Genomic DNA, 23,844 nt, shown 5'->3' on the forward strand with positions numbered 1-23,844 from the left:
AACAATTTGAACCATTTATTTTCTTAAAAAAAAAAAAGAAAAAAAGCAACAGTTGTATCTTTGTCAGTGTGAAACGTGGATGCTGGCTGAAACAATGCCGTCACTGTCAGATTCTAATGAGAAAGTCCGGACTAGGAAGGCTCTGTTACCAGACCAGGGTCTCCTCTGGTCCCTAGCACCTTCACTGAGGCAGAAAAAGTAGGTCTGCAAAGGAGCCAAGGGAAAAAAAGAGCCAGGATGGCATTCCATGTTTGTGCCGAACATGGCTACATCCAACCATAAGTGTGTGAGCAGGCTACAATTTCAGTTTCACCTGTCTGATCTGTTCCAGGTACTTTGGTAAAATCATCTCCACGGTGTCATGAGACTGTGACCTGAATGAGACCTTTAAGAACAGTGTTAGACTGAAACCTTCAAACAAATGTGTTCATGGTTGCATAGAAATAAAGAGAGAAAGGGCCTCCATTTTATCTTAGTAATGTTTATTTCTTCAGACTTTCATCAGGCTAGAATCTAAACATTGTTGATGAAGTGAGCAAAAGGTGACTATCAGTGTGCCAGAATAGCTTTTAAACTTGTTTGCCACATTTGTGTGTTAAAAAACCTTCAAGTTTACTTTTTTGCACTTCTTGTGCATTAACAAAAAAATAGGGAGAGTAAATGATGCTTTGTTTATTTATTGTTATGTAGAATTTGACTGTTATTTATTTAACGTTTTTTTTTTCCAGCAGAAGTACAAATGTAAAGATACAGAGCAATTCACGAGAGCAGCATTCGCAGTCCATTCCTAATTTCTTTACAGGATTTGGTCCACCTGCATTATTCCCTGCTGGTTTTCATAGCTAATACAGTAGGTCATCAGGAAGCCTGGACAAGACGAGATGGAAAAGTTGCTGGTTTGTACCTGACAACAGTTGTCATATCAAGCACTCAGTTTTAACTAATATAAGCCAATAGTTACCTTGGCAACCACCTGTGGCCTGGCGACTCCCAACCAGTCACAAAGCTGATTCCTGTGAGGCCGGACTGTGGCAAGATCGCTCTCCCTGAAACAGGCACACACCACATAACTAGATATACTGAACCAATTCAACTGTGAAAAATATTTAACAGCATAACATCCAACATGACCACTGACCAGTTAGTATCACTTAGCAGGGTCATTACGTCATCCAACACCTCTGGATTGATGACATCATCGTAGGTAAGCAGCATCTCATACATGTGGCTTGCTGTGGTTTTCCTTATCTAAAACAAACAAATGAAAACACAGTAAACACAGGGAGTCTACAGCTACAGACCCAGTGAGTCTGTACACCGGCACGGTAGTGATTTGGACAAAATGCTAGCTCACACTGGCAATGCTGACCACGCTGAACTGTGGTGGAGTGTATAACCATGCTAACATTTGCTCGCTAGGTCCAAACCAAGGTTATTTTCTACTAAGACAAAAGAACCATGAATGGCAATCTATCCCTGTAATGTTTCAGTCTGGACTTAGGTCATGGACAATTAAAACATTAATGGCATAATTTGGTGTTATGAGTTATTTTGAAGATCTGTTCAGGATACATACATCGCGCCTTGTGAAACTTACCACGGGGAAGGAATGGCAGAGCATCATCAGCAGCTGGGACAAAACTTTTTTTCTCACCTCACCCTGGAACTGGATCAGTCCACAGAAGCTGAGAAACAATAGGAAGCACAGCCATCACGACTGCTCTATTTCCCTTCAATGATGTAACGTAGGCTTCACATTATAGTCAATCAGACAGAGACTTACACAGCTATGCAGGCAAGCAGCTTGGAAACATCTCTGGACTTCTTCAACTCTTTACATAGAGCCAAGAGATCCACACAGAACTGATGACTTAGGAAACAAAGAGAACAAAGTCCTGAAAGCCATATTCCACTTTCTGTTTTTCTCTTTTTTATTGAGGCAAACCTGTCAAAACACTCACTTTTCTTGAGTGGTGAAGATTTCAAAGCAGCTGTTAGCGAGCATCTGATTAAGCATCTTAAGAAAAGGAACAGTCACTCTAGGAAGGCAAAAGAAAACATTGAACTATGAACAATGAACTGAACATTTTAAAGAAAAAAGGAAAGTGCAAAGTGCAAAAACAGGATTAATAAAGACAATTTAATTGAGATTATTATTGGAGCACATGTATGAATACATGAAGGTAAACAACAGGGTGAGTGTATTTGTGTATACCTGTCATTACGGATATTGTCTCTGAATATGCTCAGCAAAGTATCCCCAAACTGTGCCAAGATGACTTGATCATCCTGAATCCCTCTCAGATAGTCAAACAATGACAGGGAAGAGAAGTGCACCTGAAGAGAGGCGGAGGGCAGCATTTGACGTCAGGTAGCAGTCTCACAGATTAGTGAACTAAAATACCAACACTTCCACTCGCTGTGGAGAGGCTGAAGGCCTGGGGATGAAATATACACTATTGCTAAATGTGAGGTATGATAGCGATTTGCTCTACATTTTATGAATTTCTGTATAATATCAGTGGCATGTCGCAACATTTTGTACTCTCAGTATTGACATCGTGCTTGTGACAAAATAAATTTGTGTGAGCCTGAGGGCCTTGGAAAGATAAACAGTGAAACAGATGATATCATCAGACTATCGGAAAGAAAGTATCAAAGCTCGACCCAACAACACAATGTGCTGGAAAGAAACAACTTACATAAACTAACATACTGTGTTTTGTTTTTTTTTTTCCTTTTTGTTTTTTTTTGGGGGGGGGGTGATTAAATCAGAAAGGTTTATTTCAAGAATAAGCCAGACAAATATATTCCCATGAATACTCTGAAACACCTGTGTGCTGAAAATACTTGTAGGTGAAGATTTTTTTTCCCCTCAGTCTTCAGACTTTGGCTTTTGAATGCTCTCTTTCTTTGTCAAGGCCATCTTTCAAGGCAATTCTTGGAAAGATGGTGGATGGTCCATGTCTCTCTGGCCTGTGTGAGTATGTGCCTGTGGTGTGAGAATGGTAATCTTGGCTCATGTATCGATGCAGTCTTGGCTCAGTTTCCTGAATGCAACCCTGTACAAACATATCAGTCGTTCTCGTCTCTGAGGATGTATCTGTGGTAAGGCTGGGAGAGCAGGAGGTAAAAGCAAGACGAGAGCCAGATCGTCTCCAAGGGAATATGTTTACGGCTTCCATTGGCAGATGAGTTCAACTTTACTGACCTCACTGCAGCTATAATACGCTTTAAACTTATTTTTTCTGTATTATATCCACAAACAATTAAAGTTAAAAATAGCCCAACCATCACAAATCTTTACAGGCACAAACTTTTCAAAAGATTGGTCTTAACAGGTTAGGTCATACTAGGAGAAGAGGGAGAGGAGGGAGAACTTGATCATCCCCGGTTTGGGGCCCCAGCTAAGCCTCCCAAGTGATGGTGTGCAAAAGGTCAGGAGTGGAAAGCAGTAGACATGCTTTAAAGTTGTTACTAAGCACTGTGATGCAAAGAGTCAACAGATGGGAAACTCTCGCTTCCCAGTACCACAAGAGACCCGTCATACCAATTTGTTCTGGATAAGTCTGCATTAATGCTTGAAGCTCAGGTGGCTGCCAAGTGGGGACACAGTGGGGAAAGTCAAACACCCTGATTTGTGATTTTAAGAAATCAGTGACAGTCAGGCATTCCTGAGAAATAAAAATGATTTTGATGCAGGTCTGGAGAGGACTATGTAGACTAGATTGGACACATGGCTCCCCCTGCTGGTCTGATGTCCTAAAAAAAATAACAACTGAAAGCTGATTTAGCCAGTCAGTAACTGGAAACAGGATTAACTGGCTGCATATGATTCCCCATGAAACAGTCAGGCCTTACTATGTGATGAAAATGTACTTTTTTTATTTAAAAATGTAATACCTACTGTGTACTCATTATGTGAACCTTTAGTTGTAAATACAATTCTACACATGACGAAATCAATATTATACGTGACAAAATACAGCTGAGTGTGAAATTAAAGGAGTATCAAAGTTAAGATGTGGCACTCAAATGATCTTAAGACTGTGAGGGTATGGAGTATCTGTTTCAGCTTTAATTCAGGTTTCAGTTACTCCTTGTGTGATATATGGAAGTGAATGCATTTGCTTCAAGCTTGTCCTTAAATCTGTCATGCATCTGTACATCATACTGCTCTGATTTGACCATTCACCACTACTCCCATCACAGCTGACTTACTGTGGATTCCGTCATCCCTCCCACTGACACAGTGAGCCCCAGCAGGGTGTGGTACTGATACTGAGGCAGTCCAAGCAGCTGGGTGATATACTGGAAAGCTTGAGAGGGAGCGTTCCAGTTCAGACTGGTTGTGGTTTTACTGAAAAACATGGCAAGATGAGTCAAAAATGTAAGTGATTGTGCATAAAATTGCTCAACATCAAGCTTTTATACTTTATGTCCACTGCTGTTCAAAGGCTTTAGACTGTAAAATGATGTATATCCATCATGAAATACAATCAGAGAGGTGTCTCATTCTGCAGCATGATAACAACCAAAAAACATACAGCCAGTGTGATTAAGTACAAAAAGTCCTGCAACAAATGTCAGCTTCCTGATCTCAATATCAAGGAGTGTGTCTGGGTTCACGTGAAGTGAGAGAAGACATTGAAATGTTCTAGCTACATAGAGCAACTGCGACAACCTCTCCAAGAGGCTTGGAACAACTCATTTGCCAAAGACTTTGAAAATCTGCACAGTAAATTGTGCCTTTGTGCTCTGGAGCTTTTTTTATGCCAAATAAGTGGTCATACCAGATAATTATTAAGTTTAGGTTTTTCTTTTTACACCACCATGTAACCAGCCAACTGAATTTAAAAAAAAAAAAAAAAAAATTCCTTTCACTCTGTACTTTTTACCAAACAGTCTGGAAAAGAAGGTTCTTTTAAATCACTGCAACTGTTACTAGTGCATGTGGGACAATAACTCACACAGGAAAAATATTTAGTAGCGCCTCTCTGTGGGGGATGTGAGGTACTGCAGGCTCTGTGCTGTGGAGGAGGCGCAGGAAGATGTTGCCAGCGTGGGCTCTGTATCGGTCAATCTTCTCTGCTGCCTGCTGAGCCAGGCAGCACATCATACGAGTTGCCCTGTATTCACATAAAAAGAATGTGTTATAAATTTATCACCGTTCCATTCAGGATGCAACAGAATTAAAGTTCACTCAAATTTTTATGTGCTACAATCCTGGTGACATATGAAAGGCCATTCATAAATAATATGTATAATTCAAGTTGGGTTGACTTATTGCTGAGATATCATGGCCACATTTTTGGGACAGTGAGCCACACAGCTCTCATGGTCAAATGCTGGACATGTGACACATCAATCTACCTTTTAAGTAAAAACAGACCAAAGCTGGTGTCAAAGTTTTCAGATTTTAACTCACAGGTCTGGTGAAAGGATCTCTGGAGCCCCAGCAGCAACCAGCATGGTCACATCCATCAGACTAGTCATCGCTGCTTCTCTCACCCTGGACACAGTGATGAACGAACTGAACTCTTTACAAAAATTAACTTTACTGCTTTACTACCATACTACCTGCCCAATGTCGTCACACTCTAACCAATCCATTAAACTAGGAAAGCTTTCAAAATAATAATTTGAAACATTTGTGAAAGATGACACACATTTACAGTACAGGCCAAAGGTTTGGACACACTTTCCTACTCATTTGAATGAGAAGGTGTGTCCAAACTTTTGGCCTGTACTGTGTAAACATGAGCAGGCACAGATCTGAAGATTGTAGGTCATTATCACTGTATTCAGCTATATATTTTAAATTAGCTTCATGTCTGCAGGACACAGTTCCCTTTTCAATAAAATGCTTATTAGAGCATTCATTCAGGTCACACCGTTAAACAGGGGCACCACGATGGAAGGTCCAATTTATGGCTATTTTGTCAAACATGACGCAAAGAGAACTTGAAGAACATTTATGTTGTAAAAACTAAAATGAGAAAGAAATGTGCTTACATAAACACAAGAAAATATAACATTTACCAAGAAAAATAACAGCATGAAAATATGAGCAGTCTAGACAACCTAAAAGATGCAGCCCATCCCACATATGAGGACAAGTGACAAGCCAGGTGGCATTCCTGGCGAGTCGGTAAGCATGGCCAGGGGCTACTAATGAGACAGGCATGCAAGTCATGTCTTTATGTCCCGAGGTGGAAGGATAGAAAGACACCAGATGCCTTAGGCAGGGGGACGCGCCTCATCCCTGAGGCACATTAAAAGCTCATGTTCACGTTTGATTGTGTTTTTATGTATGTTGATAAGGACGTTTACTCACCAGGCCCCTACATCTCCTCTGCTGTCTGTTGTGTAGTCGTTCATGCTTTCCAGCAGTGTGCCATACACCTTAGCTATATTCTCAGAACATAGGATGGAGTCTGGGGAACCATGGGCACACACCCCAGCTGTCACACACACTCTGACGGGAAGTGAGAAAAAATTATTAACATACTAAGAAAAACAAACAAACAAAAAAAAAACCTGCGAAACAAGGATGTTATCACACGGACGTGACCAGTGAGATAAAATTTGAAGTTTGAGGAAAGCTGTAAAGAAATTAGAGAAAGAAAATGTAAGGACATGTCATTCAGGTCCTGCAGGTATAGTCAGTGAGCTGTTTATTTAGTATTACAGCCTACACAAATACGCAGTTAAGCTAGCAGATAGGCAAGAGACAGAACAGTGCCGGGACAGAGGGGCCCTAGTGACATCAGCCCCAACCTTTAACAAATAAACTCTAGAATTACAAGCTCATGGCTGTATGCTTCCAACAAGGAATCAAAGTGAGTCCCTTTCTCAGTGTGTTACAGTGAGAACATGAAGCCTCCAGTTGTACGTTGTTGGCACAGAGGCTTAAAAACACAAATCTAGGAAAAAAAAAAACAGCAGAAGGTGCAAAGATAAGAAGTCAGTAAAAATGCATATGATACTGACTGAGCAATTGCTCGGATGGCATCTCTCCTCGCCTCTATAAAACTTCCTTCCTTCTGGCTGATGGAGCACATCTGCTGGAGGCCTTCAAAGATCTATCACACACAAATGCATGCATGCACCAAATTTATGTCAAAATACTGATGCAGTGAGATCTCAAATGGTCTAAAATGTGCACATAGCTGCACACTCACCTGTTTCACTTTGCCATGGATCATAAATCTTGGCAGACAGCCAAGAGCAAGAGCAGCCCCACAACGAGTCAAAGTCTTTGGACTTTCCAGCCCCTCAATGTATTGAGATACCAGGACATCTGCTCATGGACAGATAGACACACCCATGTATACATACATCATGCAGATGTGATTTTCAAATAAATCAGAGAAAATTGCGGAACTGCAAAACTTTAATCAACCTACCCTGCATTTGTGAGTCAGCCTGACCTGTTTGGGTCTTGTAGTATTCCTCACACAAGGCAGACAAGGCTGATATCGCTGCATGCTGCAGGCACATGAGAAATACCAGTGAGGAGTAAACAACAAATCATAGTTTGAAAAAGGAAAATATGAATTCTCAGTGATCTCGTATTTCAGTTTTACAAAAAAACATTTTGCTCACCATAATGCCATCCTTTGCTCCACTTGAATAAAGATGAAGAGATTTTAAGGTGTCATCAATGAGCCCTTGCCAGTCAGCTGAAACGCAGTGAAACAAAAACAGATACTTTGAGGTGTGATAAAGAGTGAAATGAAGAGCGTTATAGCAACTGTTAAGAAATAACAAACTTACTGATTACTTGGTCATTCTTAAAAGGCATTTTGGACAGGGACAGCTTTTCTATGAGGCAGCACACTGCAGAAAATACACGCAATACAACAACTGTATCAGTTATATTATGAGAAAATATGTAATGTTTTAACCTAGCTAAAGTGTCCTTTTTTAGGTGCTTTTTTGTAGGCTTACTTGCGGGCCGCATGAGTTCTCCACCAAAACCCCTAAATAAGAGAATGTAACTTTAACACAAAGCCACAACGACATTCGCAATCTTTCTACACGTGACAGAAAATAAAGTTCAGTCTACATACCTGTACTGTTTCCTGTCATGAAGCTGAAAGTGTGTACACAAATGAAAAATTTGCAATATTGTACATTTTTACAGAGATCTTTCAATCTAAAGTTAAGTGTTTTGTGATAAGCTTTGCTGACCCTTACCATCTGGTGAATGTTTTTTAATGCATCCACACACTCTGAGGAAATCATATCCACCACGGGCCTATAGGACAAATACAAGGAGAAGCAACAATTCATGAAGCAGAGTTGAAAGTATTTCTTAACATGGTATTATTTTTGTTTTGCTTATTTCTTCTGCAGAAGCTGAATCATCAATAGACTTTAAACAAGACTTCTATTCCTGATTAATTTATGCAATTTCACATAATTTCAATGCAGAATATTGCTCATATTAGGATAAAAAAGGCAAGAATATGAATTAGGACATTCCCAATTTTCATTTCAAGTCAAATACCTTGAGATGTTCAAATGACTAGGTATAGAAATATCTCATCTCCTCTACGAGGAGTACAAACTTTGGCTTAGACAAGGACTTGTACACTTCAATGTCTATTTTTAGTATTTAATTGAGAGTCTACCTGTTGGTCTGAAGGCCCAGTTTGTACAGAGCATGTGTGATCTCTGCGCATGCCATGATGGCTCCATGGCGATTGTGGAGGTCAAGACCTACCGCCATGGGCAACAGCTGGGGCAAAACTGAAACAAACAAGGAAGAAAGCACACAGTACATCTACGACCAGGGACCAATAATTATAGGTTTCAGCCATTTTTCAAAAAGACATTTTTCATGAACAAATTCCTTTACTGAAAGCTCTACATCTCCAGGGGAACAGGTAAAGTGACATTGTTTACCTGTGGTTGCCATATAATCAGGTGCTTGAGGCGTCAGGTTGTGGAGTGCTTTTGTAGCAAGTTCACGGATCACACTGTGTTTAAACAGAGTATGGCGTTTTTGTTTAAAAGGTAAAAACACAACGACAATATCTTTGTTCTTTACGTTTTCTCACAAGTAGGAGAATGCAAGGACTTACCCATCCCAGTGATTGATCTTCATGGCTATTAAATGATCTATCATAGCATGTGTGTACTCCTGAAAACCAGCTATGTAAACACTGTAAGAACAGAAAGGAAGTGAGAATAAATGCTCCCTTTGATATGTCTCTGGAAGCAGTCAAGTGAAGAAAAATCAATTTCAGCCGACTCACATCATTTCCAACATCTTTATTTAATTTACGCTGTTCTGTGTTGCTCTGCAGTCATTCCCTGAGGCTAGCATCTTTATCCCTTTTCACTGCTTCAGTGTTTGCACTGCTGCATTTCTGCCAAAGCTAAATGGGTTGGAGCTTATCTTTTGGTTTTAAATGGACAGTTTCACATGGTTTACTACATTCATCTTGTGAAAAGGGTACTACTATTCATCAGTGCCATAAGATAACCTACTAAACTAACTCATGAACAACATTCTGTTTCATTCCATGAGGTGTTAACAAGGTAGATTTACTTTGGCGCTACATAATCTTATGTGACAATTGATGTAATAAAACTACAACACTTGTTAATATTCCATTATATTTACTAAGGAGCTGCATGTATATGTGTACCGTAATCATCACACATTGTGTAATGATGTACCCTGTTTTTCTCGTTGGCCAGTGAGACAGAAGCAGGGGAAGAAAATCTTATCAACACAAGTTCACCTGTAAAGTTGAACTCATTTCTGTCTCTTACTTCTTGGGTCCAAGTCCAAGTGAAGTCTCATCTGAGTATTTTATGACTAAGAAAATATGACAGTAGAGCTGCTAATGTGAATACTTGTATCTTACCTGATGTTTAGATAGCAGTTGTTAAGATTTCCAACAGCATAGTAGTCTGCTGCAGTTAAAATGTCAATACCATGAGGAAAAGTTCCCTATTGAGAAAGAAACAAGAAGCAAACAGCTGATAAATTTTCAAAGAATTTCGTAAGAATGGCCTTTATTGTTCAACACTGAGGAAATTGGAAGACAAACAAGTGTTTTAGCTTGCTTCAAGTGATAACCTCTTCCTGAAAAACCATGAGATTGTCAGTGCCCTGGAGCATTAATGGCAACTTCAAAAAGCTTTCACTCACAAGACAAGTTTGAGCAAGACCTGGATATCTGGCAGCAAATACGATTCAAATCACAGTAATACTTATGACACAGTATTACTGATAGCAAAGTCATCGGTAACACTGTGGTTACAAACCTGCCTGCCGACATTCTCCTGGAAAGCAGCCTGGGACAAAATGAGACATAATAAAAAAATCAACTTGCGCCATTAAATTGTAAATCCTTAGTTAAGTGATTGCAGAACGTTGACCAGAGAACTTACAGAGGCAGCTCTGCGGCAGTTCACGCTACGATCAAACACTGCTGTGATCAACAAGGCACTGCAGAGGGAAACACAAAACAGAGGTTGAAGGAAATGAGTGCTCTGCCACAAAACTCATTAAAAACTGTCCAATGTATGCAATGCATAAGGTAATGCATTAGCAGGTTAGTGTTTTAGTTGAAGTTACATATATTTAAAATGTGTTTCTCTGTGTTTGATCACAGTTTTTTGTTTTCTTTTTTCCCCATTTAGCTTGTGCAATTTTAAAAATTCAGATTCGGTGATTAAGATGTTACAAAATAATGTCTCAGTCTAAGTCATACTATCAGCAACAAACTGATTTTACGTCTACCTTCCACAGCAGGTAGACGTAACCACAATATGATTAACCATTAATCCTTTGCAATACGGGAAGGTGTGTTTCTGATCGCCCTTCAACGCTGCCTCTCCAAGTTTCAGGAGAGGTGGATGTGTGAATGTCAGTTGTTGAAACAGGGCCAATGCATTAATACTCCTGACAGCCTAAGATTAACTGCTTTTTGCTTCGTTTGCTCTCCTCCCATATTCCATTCCTCCAAACAGCAAGTGTCAGGCCTGGAGCTTTACTAACTGCCCTGGTTTGGTTTTGCCAACGTCCCTTACCCTGAAGGCTTGTAAACAAAACGGTCCTGATTGCTCTTTGGAGAATGTCCTATAGGACATTCTGAAATATCTTTATGAATACTACTATTAATAAGTGCACAATGTATTTGAGCAACTGTAATGATGTATGTCAAAATACAACTGTATATAAGCATGTGCCCTCTAGCCACATAGTCCCACACTCACAAAACTGATTTTCCTGTGAATGTTATCAAACTGTGATGAACAGAGCAGGAATCAGCTTGTCTGTGGGTTTGTGCCAAAGAGGGACCGAAACCTACAACAACAGGCGAAACCTGGCAATCCTGTAGCTTAAGGAGAGGGAGGGTGTTGTCACGACTGCTGATGATAATAGAAGTCGCAGGGGTTCAAACTGACTCTGCAGAGCTGGTCTGCACAGTCAGAGGCCACAGGTCCATACATGCACACCAAGAGAAACGCGATCAAGGAGGAGGCAAACCGTTACCAGTGACAAAACCCTACATATGTCATCGGGTGATATTGCACCTTAGGTTGTCTTCATTATGTGATGAGTAACATCTTGGTTCTTGCTCATGAATAGGCGCCTGATCCTTGAAGAAGGCCAACTGTGTTATTTCTCATTCTTGCATTTTGGTCAAAAGAAAAAAATATCAGCGAGTTCTTAAAATCTGACCCAAACAAATTCATACCCCTGAGATTTGATTTTGATGGGTTAGCTCAAGTGATATTAGGTGAGGTTGGGATTAGTTCATAATCCTTTTTCAGACATGCACCCTTTCGCGCTAATCTATCTGCATTTTAATATGACAGTCTAATGCCTTAATAACCACCCTGTGCACTTGAATTTAGCATCAAAGTCATAAAGATCATTAGTCTGCCATACTTTATCGATGAAATGGCAGGTAATTCATGGAGTCCGGTCATCTCCAGACTTTTCCAGCATCAAAGTGAGACAGTTCAATGCTGCTTGTTAATTACATCAGATTTTTTTCCCCTCAGTCTGAGAGTCCTTTAGGTGCTTCACTACAAATGGCTTTCACATGCCATTCACTGAGGAACAACTACTACCCACTCAGCACTGATCAGTTAAATGGCTGGTTGAACATTACAGAGTTAGTAGTTCTTTGGAAGATTCTTCGATGCTTTTCTACACAGGATCTTTGGAGTGATTTTGTTCTTGGTCACCTTTATTACCAAGGCTCATTGCTCATTTTAATGCTAGCTTCAGGTAGAGTCCTGATAGTTCCAAACTTCTTCCAGACAAGACAACAGAGCTCTGAGCTCTTGATAACCTTCAGTGCAAAAGAAATATATATGTAGCTTTCCTCAGATCTGTGCCTATAAACAATAACTGCTGAGCGCTGAAATAAGTTACTTTGACATAATTTCCTCTTTTTTGCTATGCTCTTCACAGTCAGCTGTCGAGATCTTATATAGATGATTGATTTGATTGTGTTATTTCCCAAGTTCCCTTTTAATACATATTTTTAAATATATTTTAGCATAGGGTTTTAACAAAACTAAATAATGTGGAAGAAGAAAAATGGTCTGAACACGTTCCAAATGCCTCGTACTGAGAAGGACTAAATATTTTACCTATTGTAGTTTCACCATTTGGCTTTTGCTTTTTGGTTGTTTTTATCCCTGTAAGGCACATGTCCATAGTCTCCAAATACAGGGAGTAAGAAATCCTTTACATGAGAGAATCACTGGAACTGCATAGCCACAATGAGATCTCTGGCATATACAGTTTGGCAGCAGTAAAAATTTAACACCAACATGCATGTGTCCAATCTCTTTTAAATAGCTGACCCTTTCTCAGTAGCCTGGTGTTTGAGTCAAAGTGCATATGATGTCTATTTATAGATTCTATAGTTTCAGAATGAAATCAGTCAACGCAGTTTTGGTCAAGAGTGCACTGCACACAACAGAGACACTAAAGCAACACACAATTGTGAGTAATGGTTATGTAGGGACATGTAAGATTGCTGTGGCACAGAAAAACTGGTTTGGGGCAGTAAATATGTGCTAAAAGGCAAATGCTCCAGTTTCAACACAAATTACAATCATAACAAAAATCACAATAACTCACACTAAAGCAGCTGAGTACTTTAAATGAATATGATACTTCTATCTTTTGATTGCATCTGAACCATTTTCATACAGCTAGTGAATTTGTATCCAGTGGAAATTTATTAGGCAAACCTCCATTTTGACCTATATTGCATTAAATACATAAAGGTGCTTTTGCTTCTTTTGTAATCCATAGACAACCAAAAAGGGTTTGCGGCAGCAGCTCTATTCACAACTCACTCGTACATTCTATCTGCAACATTTTTCAGTGAAACAGTGGGTGAGTGAGTGGCTTTTTCTTGCCTTGCCCCTCTTCCATGTAATAGTCTTCCTATCCAAATTCAAGAGGCTAGCTCCACTGATTAATCAATTTGCATCACCCTTTACGGTCATTCAATCTTTCCAAAGTACTTAACTGTGACTATGTACATTGTATTACATTTTGATGTGCCCATGATCATACAGATAATATAGACTACATGTTAGGGTGTTTCTGATCTGGATCCAGATATGTGTATAATCAATATTGTTGTATTTTAATGTATATATATAAACATTATCACTCATTTGTTATATATTTGTTATATATCGTGTTTTATACATCATTTATCCCATCTCTTAGATTTTCTGTAGAGCCTTTTGAGAGAAGCTTTGGTCAACAGTAAACTTCAACTTGTAATTGATATGCAAGTGCTTCATTTTCAGAAGAAGAAGATGAGGGTTACCTGGCAATCTGAGTGACATAAAGACTGAGTTCATTGGGTTCATACGCCCTGGCAAAAGACCAGCACACATAGCAGGCAGCGTCACGCACGTTGGAACCAACACTGCATGCTCCCCTCTTTTCCTCGTAGGTTAAGGATTTGATGATGAGTGGCACAACTGCAAGCAGACAATAGAAAAGGATATTTGGTTTTACAAAAAAAAAAAAAGAATGAAGAATGTATAGGTTATTTTAAATTATTTTTTTTCCATGTATTAAACAGTTGGTAAGTTTTTTATTCATTTGATGTTTATGTACCTTTAAAGCTTCACATGATGTAACAAACAGAGAGTTGAGAGCTGTGGTCTTAATTGAAAATTATTAAGAAGTGACAAAAAGCAGTAGAAAAACAAGGTTGTCCTCAAGGCCTGAAGTACTGACCAGACTGGTAGCAATCTATGTTATATAAGGTAAAGAAAGTTGTATAATTTTCTTTGTACAGTACTCACATAAAAAATTGCTAAAACTAAATAGGGACAAGGATAATTTCACCTGAAAATATGGAAATGTTATGCTGACCTTGCCAGCTTTCTCATGAGCTTGACTTTTAACTTGATGTATTAATGTAAATGAGCATGCTATTTCTAATATCAGCAGGCCTGTATGGTCTTTTCCACAAAAGAAAGAGATGGACCCCATGATGTAAATCATCGCTTGAGGCTTGACTAATATCAGGTGCATCAATGCTGCCTGAGGGCCCTGCTGTTTGGGCTAAAGCCCCGCCCACTGGTGAGACAACACCTGAGAGAGAGGAACTCACCACACAACTAACTTGACCAAATACAGCACACACATGCATCACCATACACATTCAGACACTCTTAAGTCTTAGCACATATTGGAGACAGCATCCTGAGACTAAAGCTGGCTACAGACTGTGGAGCGGCTTTCTGCAGGCCAAGTACTCAGGAGAGGACAAGTTTGCTGCAACAAGAGCAGGTAGTTATTATTATTATTATTATTACTTTTTTTTTTATCTTCTCTTCTTTGTCCAAAAGGAAACATGAACTAACATTTACTTTATTTCTTTATGTGCAGCAGTCTGCCCTTTTGTTTTCTGTGTTATTGTGAGAGAATGAATGTTTTGTAAAATGTACAATTGGTTGATATTTATTGCATTTTAAATTAACTTTGCATGCACTTGTTACCTACAACCATTTATTGGCCCCTGCTGGCACTGCCAAAAGTGATGCACTGACTAATGCACATACTCCTCAATATTTACTGCAGAAGACTTTAAAAAATGTTCCAGCTACTTGTAGTAACTTACAATAACAGCTTTTCTTTGTCTCTACTAAGTATACATACAGGTGTGTAAAGATAAGTTTTGTACAAACAAAACTCTGAGCCCATTAGATCCAATCACACGTTCTTTATAGAAAATAAAAAAATATAAGAAAGGTTTTTAGTGGATTTTACTCAAAGGGAAGAAGAACATTTAAAAGGAACTTTCTAATGAATTTGACTCCTTATAAAGGGAGTGGCTTTGCATGCTACAACAGTTGGAGAGAAACTTGAGTGACAACTTCTTGCGACAGCACATGACAAGCAGGTTCCTTGACACCCAGTAACACTCACAGCTTTAGGTGATGTTTGATTTCAAAGACAAACCTGTAAGGTTTCAGGCGCCGCCTACTGTGCCTACTTTATATGGTAAATTACATGAAAAATTATCAAAAGGATGACTTCTGTGTCTACAGGGTTGGTGAGCTCATCAAATGATGAATGAGGGACCAAGTGCATCCTGCAGGTGTAGTCATGGGAAGCAGGTGGCTGGTGGTTCCCACGCCGATAGCATAAGAGTTTAGCGAGGTTGAGCGAGGAAACAAGCCTCTGCATGCCCTCCAGGTCTATTAGTAAGTGCCCAACACCTGCCTACGTAGTGCCAAAGCAGTTGTCTAACTTCCCAGGACAGCTCAGATGAGCAATATCAAAATCACAGACAGGTGAACACACAGGGTGAGTTGAGGTCTTTGGAGGGTTCTGCCAATCAACTATGTACGCACAGGTGCACCAATGCAAATATGCAGTAACATTTTTGCATAACGTAGATGGGTTTTAATAGTTATACATTTCTCTATTTGTTGTCAAACCCAGTGTGAAGAAATAGTTGCAGGAATACGTTAGCCTGGGGGTGCAGTGTTTTGTGCAGCTAGAGATTTTTCTAGCTAAGCAGCTTAAGAAACATTCAGAGAGAAACCTTCCACTGAGAACTGCGCTCCACCTGAACCAGTCAAACAACTTCATCGGTCTCATTAGTCAGTGAGAATCTGGTACAAAAGCTGCAATGATTCACAAGGTGCTCTTAACATGCTTCAGTACTAGCACATTAACTTAAAATTAAAAATCTATACCACCGCTTCCTAAACTATATTTTGCTGTATTTTCCTTTCAGGAAACATTTGTGACAATCAAGATGCAGACTGCTCAGGAGCGCAAGCCAAAAAGACCACACTACATTCCCCGTCCGCCTGGAAAGCCTTTCAAATACCAGTGTTTCCAGTGTCCTTTCACCTGTAATGAGAAGTCCCACCTCTTCAACCACATGAAATACAACTTGTGTAAAAACTCCATCTCCTTGATGTCACAGAAAACAGGGCAAACAGCTCGACAGGTCAAGGCTACAGCAAAGGTAGTGCCTGGAAGATCTAAGGACTCCAGGTGTCCAAGCCCCATGCAAACAGCTCAGAACAGCAGTCCTGAGACACTAGGAGCTGAGGAGAACAAAGCTGACAGTGGAGAGGACACGCAAGTAGACATTGGGCGTGAAAGCCCATTACTGAAGGACAGCCAGAAATCCAAAGAAGCAAATGTTCTTAAAGATACAGAGAAAAGTGAGAGAAACGAGGCCAAGACTGTGCCCCGCCCATCTGCTTTCTCCCCAGTCGCACCCAACCGTGATGGAGCAGATGCCTTTAAGTCATCTGTGCAGCAGTCAGAGGAGTCACAAACTCCTGCTCCTACTTTCAACCATCCAGGCTTCCCATGGGGCACAATTTCTCCGTCCATTCCCTTAAAACCAGTCCCCCCTCCCATGGTTCCTGAGTATGCTACTTATCTCCTGCCTGACCGGCCCCTCTACCCATCTTACTACCTCCCAGGAAATCCCCATGCGAATGAGCCCAACTCTCCTTCTTTCCAGCCAGAGTTTCTGGATGCCCAGAGGCCTGTGGTACCACAGCCCATTGCCCCACCTCACAATCCCCTCTTTCCTCCTTTCACATACAGATACTGCCACCCTCTCACCCCACCCCACCCATTACATTACTCCCTGTACAGGCCACATGAGCTCTCCATGCCAGTGACAGGACCCAGATACATTCCTTTGGATTTTTACAGCCAGACCCTTGGGCCAAAGGATTATGACTTGTACGCATATTCACGTACCAAACCCAGTAGTCTCAGTGGATCCACACAAGAGCAGAGCAACCATGGACAAAGTGGAGATAAAGCAACTAGGCTAAGCCCTAAAGAGGGTTATTCAGCCTTGGGGTCTCCTGACAGACCCTGCCATGCACACATACAACAGAAAGACACAGAGGTCCTGGACTATAGAACCATATCTGAATCACAGACAACCCAACCAGGACAATCAGGTACTATTTTGCAACTCATCAAAAAGGATTCAAGACAAGAAAAATCTGAGGATGACGATGGAGGGTAAGAAATATTTACTACATCTGTATTTTTAGTTCTCAAGAAAACGTGTCATTTTTTATTTCACTCCAGTGAATAGTGTGCTTCTTTGCAATAATGGTTAGACTTTTAAGTTTTAATTTTGGTCTTTCCCTCCAGGTCAGTTGAGAACAACAGATATTCCTCCCTGTCTGTCTCTGAGCCATGTCCTGGAACTGCATCAGAACAAGATGATGAGAACAACAGAGAAGATCTTGCACCCCTAAACCTCTCAACAAGAAAGCAGGACCAGAAAAGTCCATCTGATCACAGATTGAGGTGCTTAGACACTGAGAATTTGAAAGAGGAGATGCCTCTGAACCTTAGCCTTCGGGCCTCTTACAGCAGTCTTGAAGATCTTCACCAGAATTCAGATGCCGAGCTAGAAGATGAACCATGTGACCAGAGGCAGACTGCAGCCCTCGCACTCTGTCAGCTGGCCACTTCAAGCTCTACTGCCTGCTCATGTGATTTCAGAACCGCAGAACAGGCCTTGCAAGATTCTACAGACAAGAGAAGTCCTGGCACTCCAGAGAAGCCCAAACTCACAACCAAAGCTAAGTCAACTGGCATGAAGAGAGAAAACAGTGGCCAGGCTGAAAACAACTGCCAGAAAGCAAACAAGCGAGCAAAAACACCAAGACGGGTTCTGAGGAGGAGACTTCGCTGAAGACTACACACTGACTGCTTTAATAGCAATCTCAGCTTGAACACCACAATCCTCAACATGAAAAGATCAACTTATTGAACATGTTTAATGTTAAAATGATGACTAAGCACTGAAATTTGTCTTTATTTTTGTGGGAACAAATGTGCCATGAGGTTGACAGTGAAAAAGCAAATGTAACAAATTTGTAAATATTAAATATAATTCTTAACACTTGATTTAAAAAGTGAAATTTTCAATAAAGAAGGAGAAAAAATGTACCTGCTTATATTAAACGATGTATCTTGTAATACATATTTCAATATGAATTTGTGGACACATACCATCTGTCAATCTGGAAGGCATGAGCAGGCCTCTTCTACCAAGTTCTGCTAATGCCAGGCAGCCTCCATGCCAAGCATTGTCTGTTTCCTGAAAACTTGAGAAACATGACAAACAAAACAGGTTCAAACATACACAAAGTTTCAGGCATATGGGACCAATGAGCGAAAAATTTGAAAAATTATAACTTGCACTAATGACAAGACTCAATATGCATTGAGCATGAACCAACCTGAAGCAGTCCAGCAATGACCCAACCACTTCATCTGCCAGCTCCTTGGGAAGCCTCCCGGTAACCCTCCCAATGCTGAGGGGTTAAACGAAACAACACTGACTGCAAAACTATACACTTTAACAGTAGCAACAAGATGAATTTGTTCCAAACTCTTTCAAACTGGCTTTATGAAAGCAGGTTGTTACCCTTTTGCAGCAGACCAGCGTACAATTGTTTCTTTATCTTTCAGTCCCACCAGCAGATGCTCTGTAAAAAAAAAAAACATATTGACTTATTTTATTTTCTGAGCTGACAGATTATTTTAATTTTGAAACAGAGCAGAGGCTGAAACCCACCAATAACTGTCTCTACTTCTTCAGGTATATCATAGTCTTCTTCCTGTTCTTGAATATCCATATCAGGAGTCACGGCCTCAGCAGCTGTGGCCGACTGGGACATGGTGAGGTTTGCTGCAAGGGAGCGGCTGCCCCTCTGGTACCTGAACAAGCACATAAACTTTTTAGGACACTTTTCTTAGTTCCTCTGACATCGATCCAAACAAATCTCATTACTGGCAATAAAACATGTTGATACAAATCACCAACTATCAAACATTTGTTACAACCAAGTGTTGGTACTGAAAAATGTTTCACATAAAGAAAAACTGAATGAATTTGTTATTAAACTATTTCTGACCGCCAAGCAGCCAAACGTGGTTTCAAGAAGGTGAGGCCAAGCCTCTGGATCAGTTTGACACCAAGCTTCCGCAGCCTGGCCTGGCTGCTCTCTGAGAGACGTTTCTGTTCCAGACACTGCAGAATTGCAGGAGCTGAAAAACATATACAGCCATAGTTATTCCTTGTGAAGCTATAATTTCTTTACAAAAATAAGTAAATAGTTGAATGCATGCAGGAACATATAGAGTGCATAGTCAGCGTTGTTGAGAATAGAGGTTGGTTGAAGATGTGAATATTTATATATGCAGATCAGGCAGACCAAGAATGCCATGGATGGAGTTGACAAGTAAGCAACATCTATACTGTCTCTTCAGAAATTGCTACATGTAACCAGAAATGCAAACTGGATTATTTGTCTAAGGCCCTCTCTTTCCCAGAATAGCTCCCTTCTAATTCTAGAGAATTGTCACCTGATCCATTCAAATCAACCCCCTTATTTCTTGAAGCTTTCAGAGTCAAAAACTAAAGTCTTTTCCTACTAAGTAATATTGTAATAAAAATCAGGCTAGAGACATAGACTACTGAAACTATTTGAATTATTAGCAAATTAACTTGATTATTGTTCATCATTTTACAGCATATGAGGAAAAAAGCAACCTACCATACTGTAGAAGGTCATCTCGTTTTCCATGTTTGAAAAGCTTTGCCTAGGGATAACAAATTAGACCAAATCAATCCAACATACCAGATAGCAGATTTTTCAAAACGTCCACTATTTCACTAACAAATTAAACATAACTCATTACTTCCACAAAACATTTAATACTGGGTAATTTCTAATGTTTTCTTGTTTTTGCCCTCAAATCTTAATTCTAATTTCTTTAATCAAGAAAGTATGGGTCCTGTAGGCTCACTGACTTGAACATCTTAGGCAGCGCACAGGTTGGGACTAGACTGACTTCACTGTCATTTCAATTTAAATTTTAACTGTCAATTAATGAGTCAGAATTGCCTTCTATCGCTGACAAAAATTTGTATTGACATTAGGTGAAATGGGAGAGGCTGGAAAAAGGACTCCCAATGGAACAAAATACCCAAAATCCTGTTCTCGTTTGCCAAAGAACCGTTTATCTAAGAGCTGGGGATTAAACAAATGTAGCAGGTGTACACACCTGCTAAACACCAAAAAAGGTAATGGGTGCAACATACCATTCATGTCAGTTCTTGTAAACTACCTTCTGCAGGTTTCAATGAAACAATGCACACAAATTACACCGGTATCAAACACACACACACAGGGAAGCACACATATTAAGCCAACATGATAAGCACTCTGAATATGTGTGTTTACCAGAGACTGGAGAGCACCATCCAGCACCATAATGTCTCTCATTGATTGGTCGCTGGTCTGGGATATAGTGGAGAGATTCCAGTCCAAAAAGTCTCCGAGGTGCTTCTGTTTCACATCGGGGCGTGTCATGAACCTGTTAAGTCACATACAATAAAAAGAAAAAAGAAATAAAAAAGGTTTGAAAAAGATGAACAAAAGCAGGACACAGAAAGGGAATTTAAAGTACAACATTGCCCTCTAATGGTTACAAAACTAATTACAGTTACTAACCACATGGTTTTCATTGTTTGCTAAGTTGTGCTTCTCACTTGGGTCTGTCACTTATTTGTTTTTGGGTTTTTTTTGTTTGTTTGTTTGTTTGTTTTTTTTTTAAATCACACAAAAAGAATTTAACTCATTTAAAACTCCATAAAATCTTTTACCTTTTCATGCCAATACAGTTTAAGTGGTATAATTTGGGTATATTTGGTATAATTTGATGATTTGGGTAATAATTTTGGCAGGGGCATGCACTCTACTGAATGCCATTTGAGAAGAATTTTTTCTCCACAGTTATGTACAATACTTACAGCAAAATTTAAGCCTCTGCGTTTAGGAAGCCTAACAATAATAAATGGTCTAAAATTGTTGTTTTACTTAAAAAGAACGTGTATGCACATTTGATGGCCACATGAAAACAAACATAAAGGTTAATAATTAATACAATTCCTTTGTTTAAACACTGTGCAAGACCAGTCAATACAATGAGGACTGTAATGGTAAGCACAGCAAGCGTAGCATTGATTTGATGAAAAAATAACTGAATTTGAGTTCATTGTTTATATGCACCTTGCAGAGGAAATTTGTGGCAACACACGTTTTATTCATGTTTATTCACATTGTTCCACTGTTTCAAATCTTGAAAGTTGTGCACTTACTTTGATACAAGCACTGATGCAGCATCCCTGGGACTATCACTAACGAGTAGATATGACTGCAAAAAGCAAAAACAGTTATTCATACAATTATTGTCGATAATTGTCGATTGTCACATACTTAAAAGGTGCATTAATGCAAATTAAACATTATCAGGGCTAAATTAATTTTAGTTCATTTATTGAATACAAACAAATTTGTAGCACAAAACATCTTAAAACACTAAATTATTTCATACAGTTAACTTGCCTTTGCAATAGCTAGAATGCACTCCATAGTGGGCTCTGCGGCTATGCCACCACCTGACTCAAGATATCCATCCAGACGAGAGAGGTCAAAGGGTATGAGGCAAGTCATTGACAGCCACAACAACAGCATGTAGCGTGTTTCCCAAGTCTAGAATGAAGGCATATTAAAAGAACAACAAAGGCAACATGCACCAAATTGTTGGGAGGTAAACACACAGAGAAATCACTGATAATAAGCGCAGGATAATAGTTTTGTTGTGAGGTTTTTTTTTTTTGTTTTTTTTTTTTACATAAAATAGTAATGTGAATCTCACCTCGGAGTCTGTTGGATCTTGTCTTGACAGCAGGTCCAGAACTGGATGGACATCAGCTACCTCATGAGGGAAAAGCTGCATGAAGATTTTATAGCCTCTTACCTGGCCAAAAAATACATATAGAAATAAATCAAACACCTTCAGGCCAGTGCAACCAAACAGGATTATTAAATTGCTTGTACTGGTTTGCTGTATAAGTAAAATGATGCAGTCCAATTGATTTTTTTTAATGACTTGGGAAGTTACAGTCAGCTTGAGGACTATTTTTACTGACCTTACAGATGATGTAGAGAAACTTGAAGCTCAAATGAACCAGGGCAGGTGGAGAATTTTCACTTCTAATTAAATCCAGTATCATGTTCAACATCCACTCTAATACAAAATGTGAAAAATGAAACGGTGAGGATGTTTTAATCCTGTGTACACTCAGAAAGTGAATCTACTAAACTAACATAAATCAGCTTATTATAATGTACCCAGATGGGGGTCCAGCAGGTGAGGCTGCTCTTGATATCTGTTCATGATCACTGGAAATGAAATGGGCAGAATGAGATGAATTTCATACTCGATAGCACCGATGCAAAGCTCTGATTTAAAAACCCCTTTCCTCACCCAGGAACCGCTGTGTGGCGGACTCTGTTGTCACCGTGTCTTCGTGCACCTCCGGCAGGCTGGAGATCAGAGCTCGGGTCTCACTGCTCTCACTAAAGCCGCTCAGGACGCAAGCTATGCCGTCGGGCTCTCTGCCCTCACCACCAGAGCCCCAACTGTCTGTGTCGGATACGGCCATTCCGCAAGACCTCCAACCACAAACGGCCTCTTTATAGCGACTATCGTTGGCGTTTGTTGCTAGAAATTAAGTAGCAGTTAGCTAGCTAGTGGTGGCTAAATGAAGGTGTGTGGGTGAAAGTTAGACTGGGAAACGATGAGATTTATTGCAAATGACGTGACGACGCGTCCAGAAAAGTGACAGAATGAACCCGAAAATACTTTCATTTGACAAGAATATATCCCTTTCCTTGTTTTGTTATGATGTTCCTGTGATGCTCCTGCAGAAATGTGTATGTTTTCTTCGGAACCCGCCCCGGTACGGTAAGCGAGAAGCGCCAATAGCGATTCCGTTAATGTGAATAAGCAAAATCCGGCCATGTTGACGTTGGATATACTTTAATAACGCTTTTTTATAAACTGTTTATTTAGCCTCAATTAAGATGCTTGTGAAATTTTTATTTCTGGTGCTTTTTCTGGTGTTTTTCTGAAGTGTACTTTTACACTTTTGAATTCGTTTTTTCCCCAAGCACCCTGGCTTCTGCTTGAAGAAAACATAAAACATGAACAAAAAATGTCCCAAATATTCTTTTTCTTCAGAAGTGGAATATTAAATTGGTGAAACTAATGATGACACTGATGATCATTCCATTCTAATCTGGCATCATCATAAACTGATGTCAGATTAGAATAGCAATGAAAAATAGATGATCAGGTTAGTATGTTAATGTTAATGTTAATAAGTTAATGTGAGTATGGGATGGTAAAACAGTCAGGTAGAAGAGACCAGTGTACATCCAGTTGGAAGATGTCAAACAATC

The 23,844-nt window shown here is 39.8% G+C and overlaps 2 protein-coding genes across 5 annotated transcripts; one reads left to right on the top strand and one right to left on the bottom strand.

The window, feature by feature from the left end:
- Nucleotides 1-261: 261 nt before the first annotated feature.
- On the bottom strand, nucleotides 262-23,783 carry tbcd (tubulin folding cofactor D). Its single transcript, XM_029507872.1, has 39 exons — nucleotides 22,868-23,783; nucleotides 22,732-22,782; nucleotides 22,530-22,627; nucleotides 22,256-22,357; nucleotides 21,943-22,089; nucleotides 21,696-21,751; nucleotides 20,779-20,911; nucleotides 20,089-20,134; nucleotides 19,447-19,579; nucleotides 19,107-19,249; nucleotides 18,957-19,017; nucleotides 18,769-18,843; nucleotides 18,539-18,633; nucleotides 13,836-13,992; nucleotides 10,414-10,471; nucleotides 10,288-10,317; nucleotides 9,885-9,970; nucleotides 9,093-9,173; nucleotides 8,914-8,987; nucleotides 8,640-8,757; nucleotides 8,203-8,263; nucleotides 8,076-8,098; nucleotides 7,954-7,985; nucleotides 7,780-7,842; nucleotides 7,609-7,685; nucleotides 7,410-7,491; nucleotides 7,185-7,303; nucleotides 6,994-7,085; nucleotides 6,338-6,478; nucleotides 5,429-5,512; nucleotides 4,971-5,129; nucleotides 4,222-4,360; nucleotides 2,216-2,337; nucleotides 1,962-2,039; nucleotides 1,784-1,870; nucleotides 1,598-1,685; nucleotides 1,139-1,248; nucleotides 962-1,046; nucleotides 262-867 (listed from the first exon to the last, which is right to left on the bottom strand). The coding sequence occupies exons 1-39, from the start codon at nucleotides 23,043-23,045 to the stop codon at nucleotides 859-861; spliced, it is 3,573 nt and encodes a 1,190-aa protein (XP_029363732.1). The 5' UTR covers nucleotides 23,046-23,783; the 3' UTR covers nucleotides 262-858.
- On the top strand, nucleotides 14,632-18,885 carry znf750 (zinc finger protein 750). Of its 4 annotated transcripts, none has more exons than XM_029507874.1 (4): nucleotides 14,632-14,812; nucleotides 15,574-16,172; nucleotides 16,269-17,533; nucleotides 17,669-18,885. In XM_029507874.1, the coding sequence occupies exons 2-4, from the start codon at nucleotides 16,161-16,163 to the stop codon at nucleotides 18,216-18,218; spliced, it is 1,827 nt and encodes a 608-aa protein (XP_029363734.1). In that variant the 5' UTR covers nucleotides 14,632-14,812; nucleotides 15,574-16,160; the 3' UTR covers nucleotides 18,219-18,885. The 4 variants fall into 4 exon arrangements, with proteins under 4 accessions (XP_029363734.1, XP_029363736.1, XP_029363735.1 ...); XM_029507876.1 differs by having other exon boundaries at nucleotides 15,574-15,729; XM_029507875.1 differs by lacking the exon at nucleotides 15,574-16,172 and having other exon boundaries at nucleotides 17,669-18,884.
- Nucleotides 23,784-23,844: the final 61 nt, after the last annotated feature.

The sequence above is a fragment of the Echeneis naucrates genome, chromosome 8 (genome assembly GCF_900963305.1).
Source record: "Echeneis naucrates chromosome 8, fEcheNa1.1, whole genome shotgun sequence".
Lineage (NCBI taxonomy): Eukaryota > Metazoa > Chordata > Actinopteri > Carangiformes > Echeneidae > Echeneis > Echeneis naucrates.

Excerpts from the sequence above, each read along its gene's own strand:
- znf750 (XM_029507874.1), top strand. Across the intron at positions 17,534-17,668 it reads TCTGAGGATGACGATGGAGG|GTCAGTTGAGAACAACAGAT; the intron begins GTAAGAAATATT and ends CTTTCCCTCCAG.
- tbcd (XM_029507872.1), bottom strand. The coding sequence starts at position 23,045 with ATGGCCGTATCCGACACAGACAGTTGGGGCTCTGGTGGTGAGGGCAGA. Across the intron at positions 20,135-20,778 it reads ATGGTGCTCTCCAGTCTCTG|GCAAAGCTTTTCAAACATGG; the intron begins GTAAACACACAT and ends TGTTATCCCTAG. Across the intron at positions 19,580-20,088 it reads AGATGACCTTCTACAGTATG|CTCCTGCAATTCTGCAGTGT; the intron begins GTAGGTTGCTTT and ends TATGTTTTTCAG.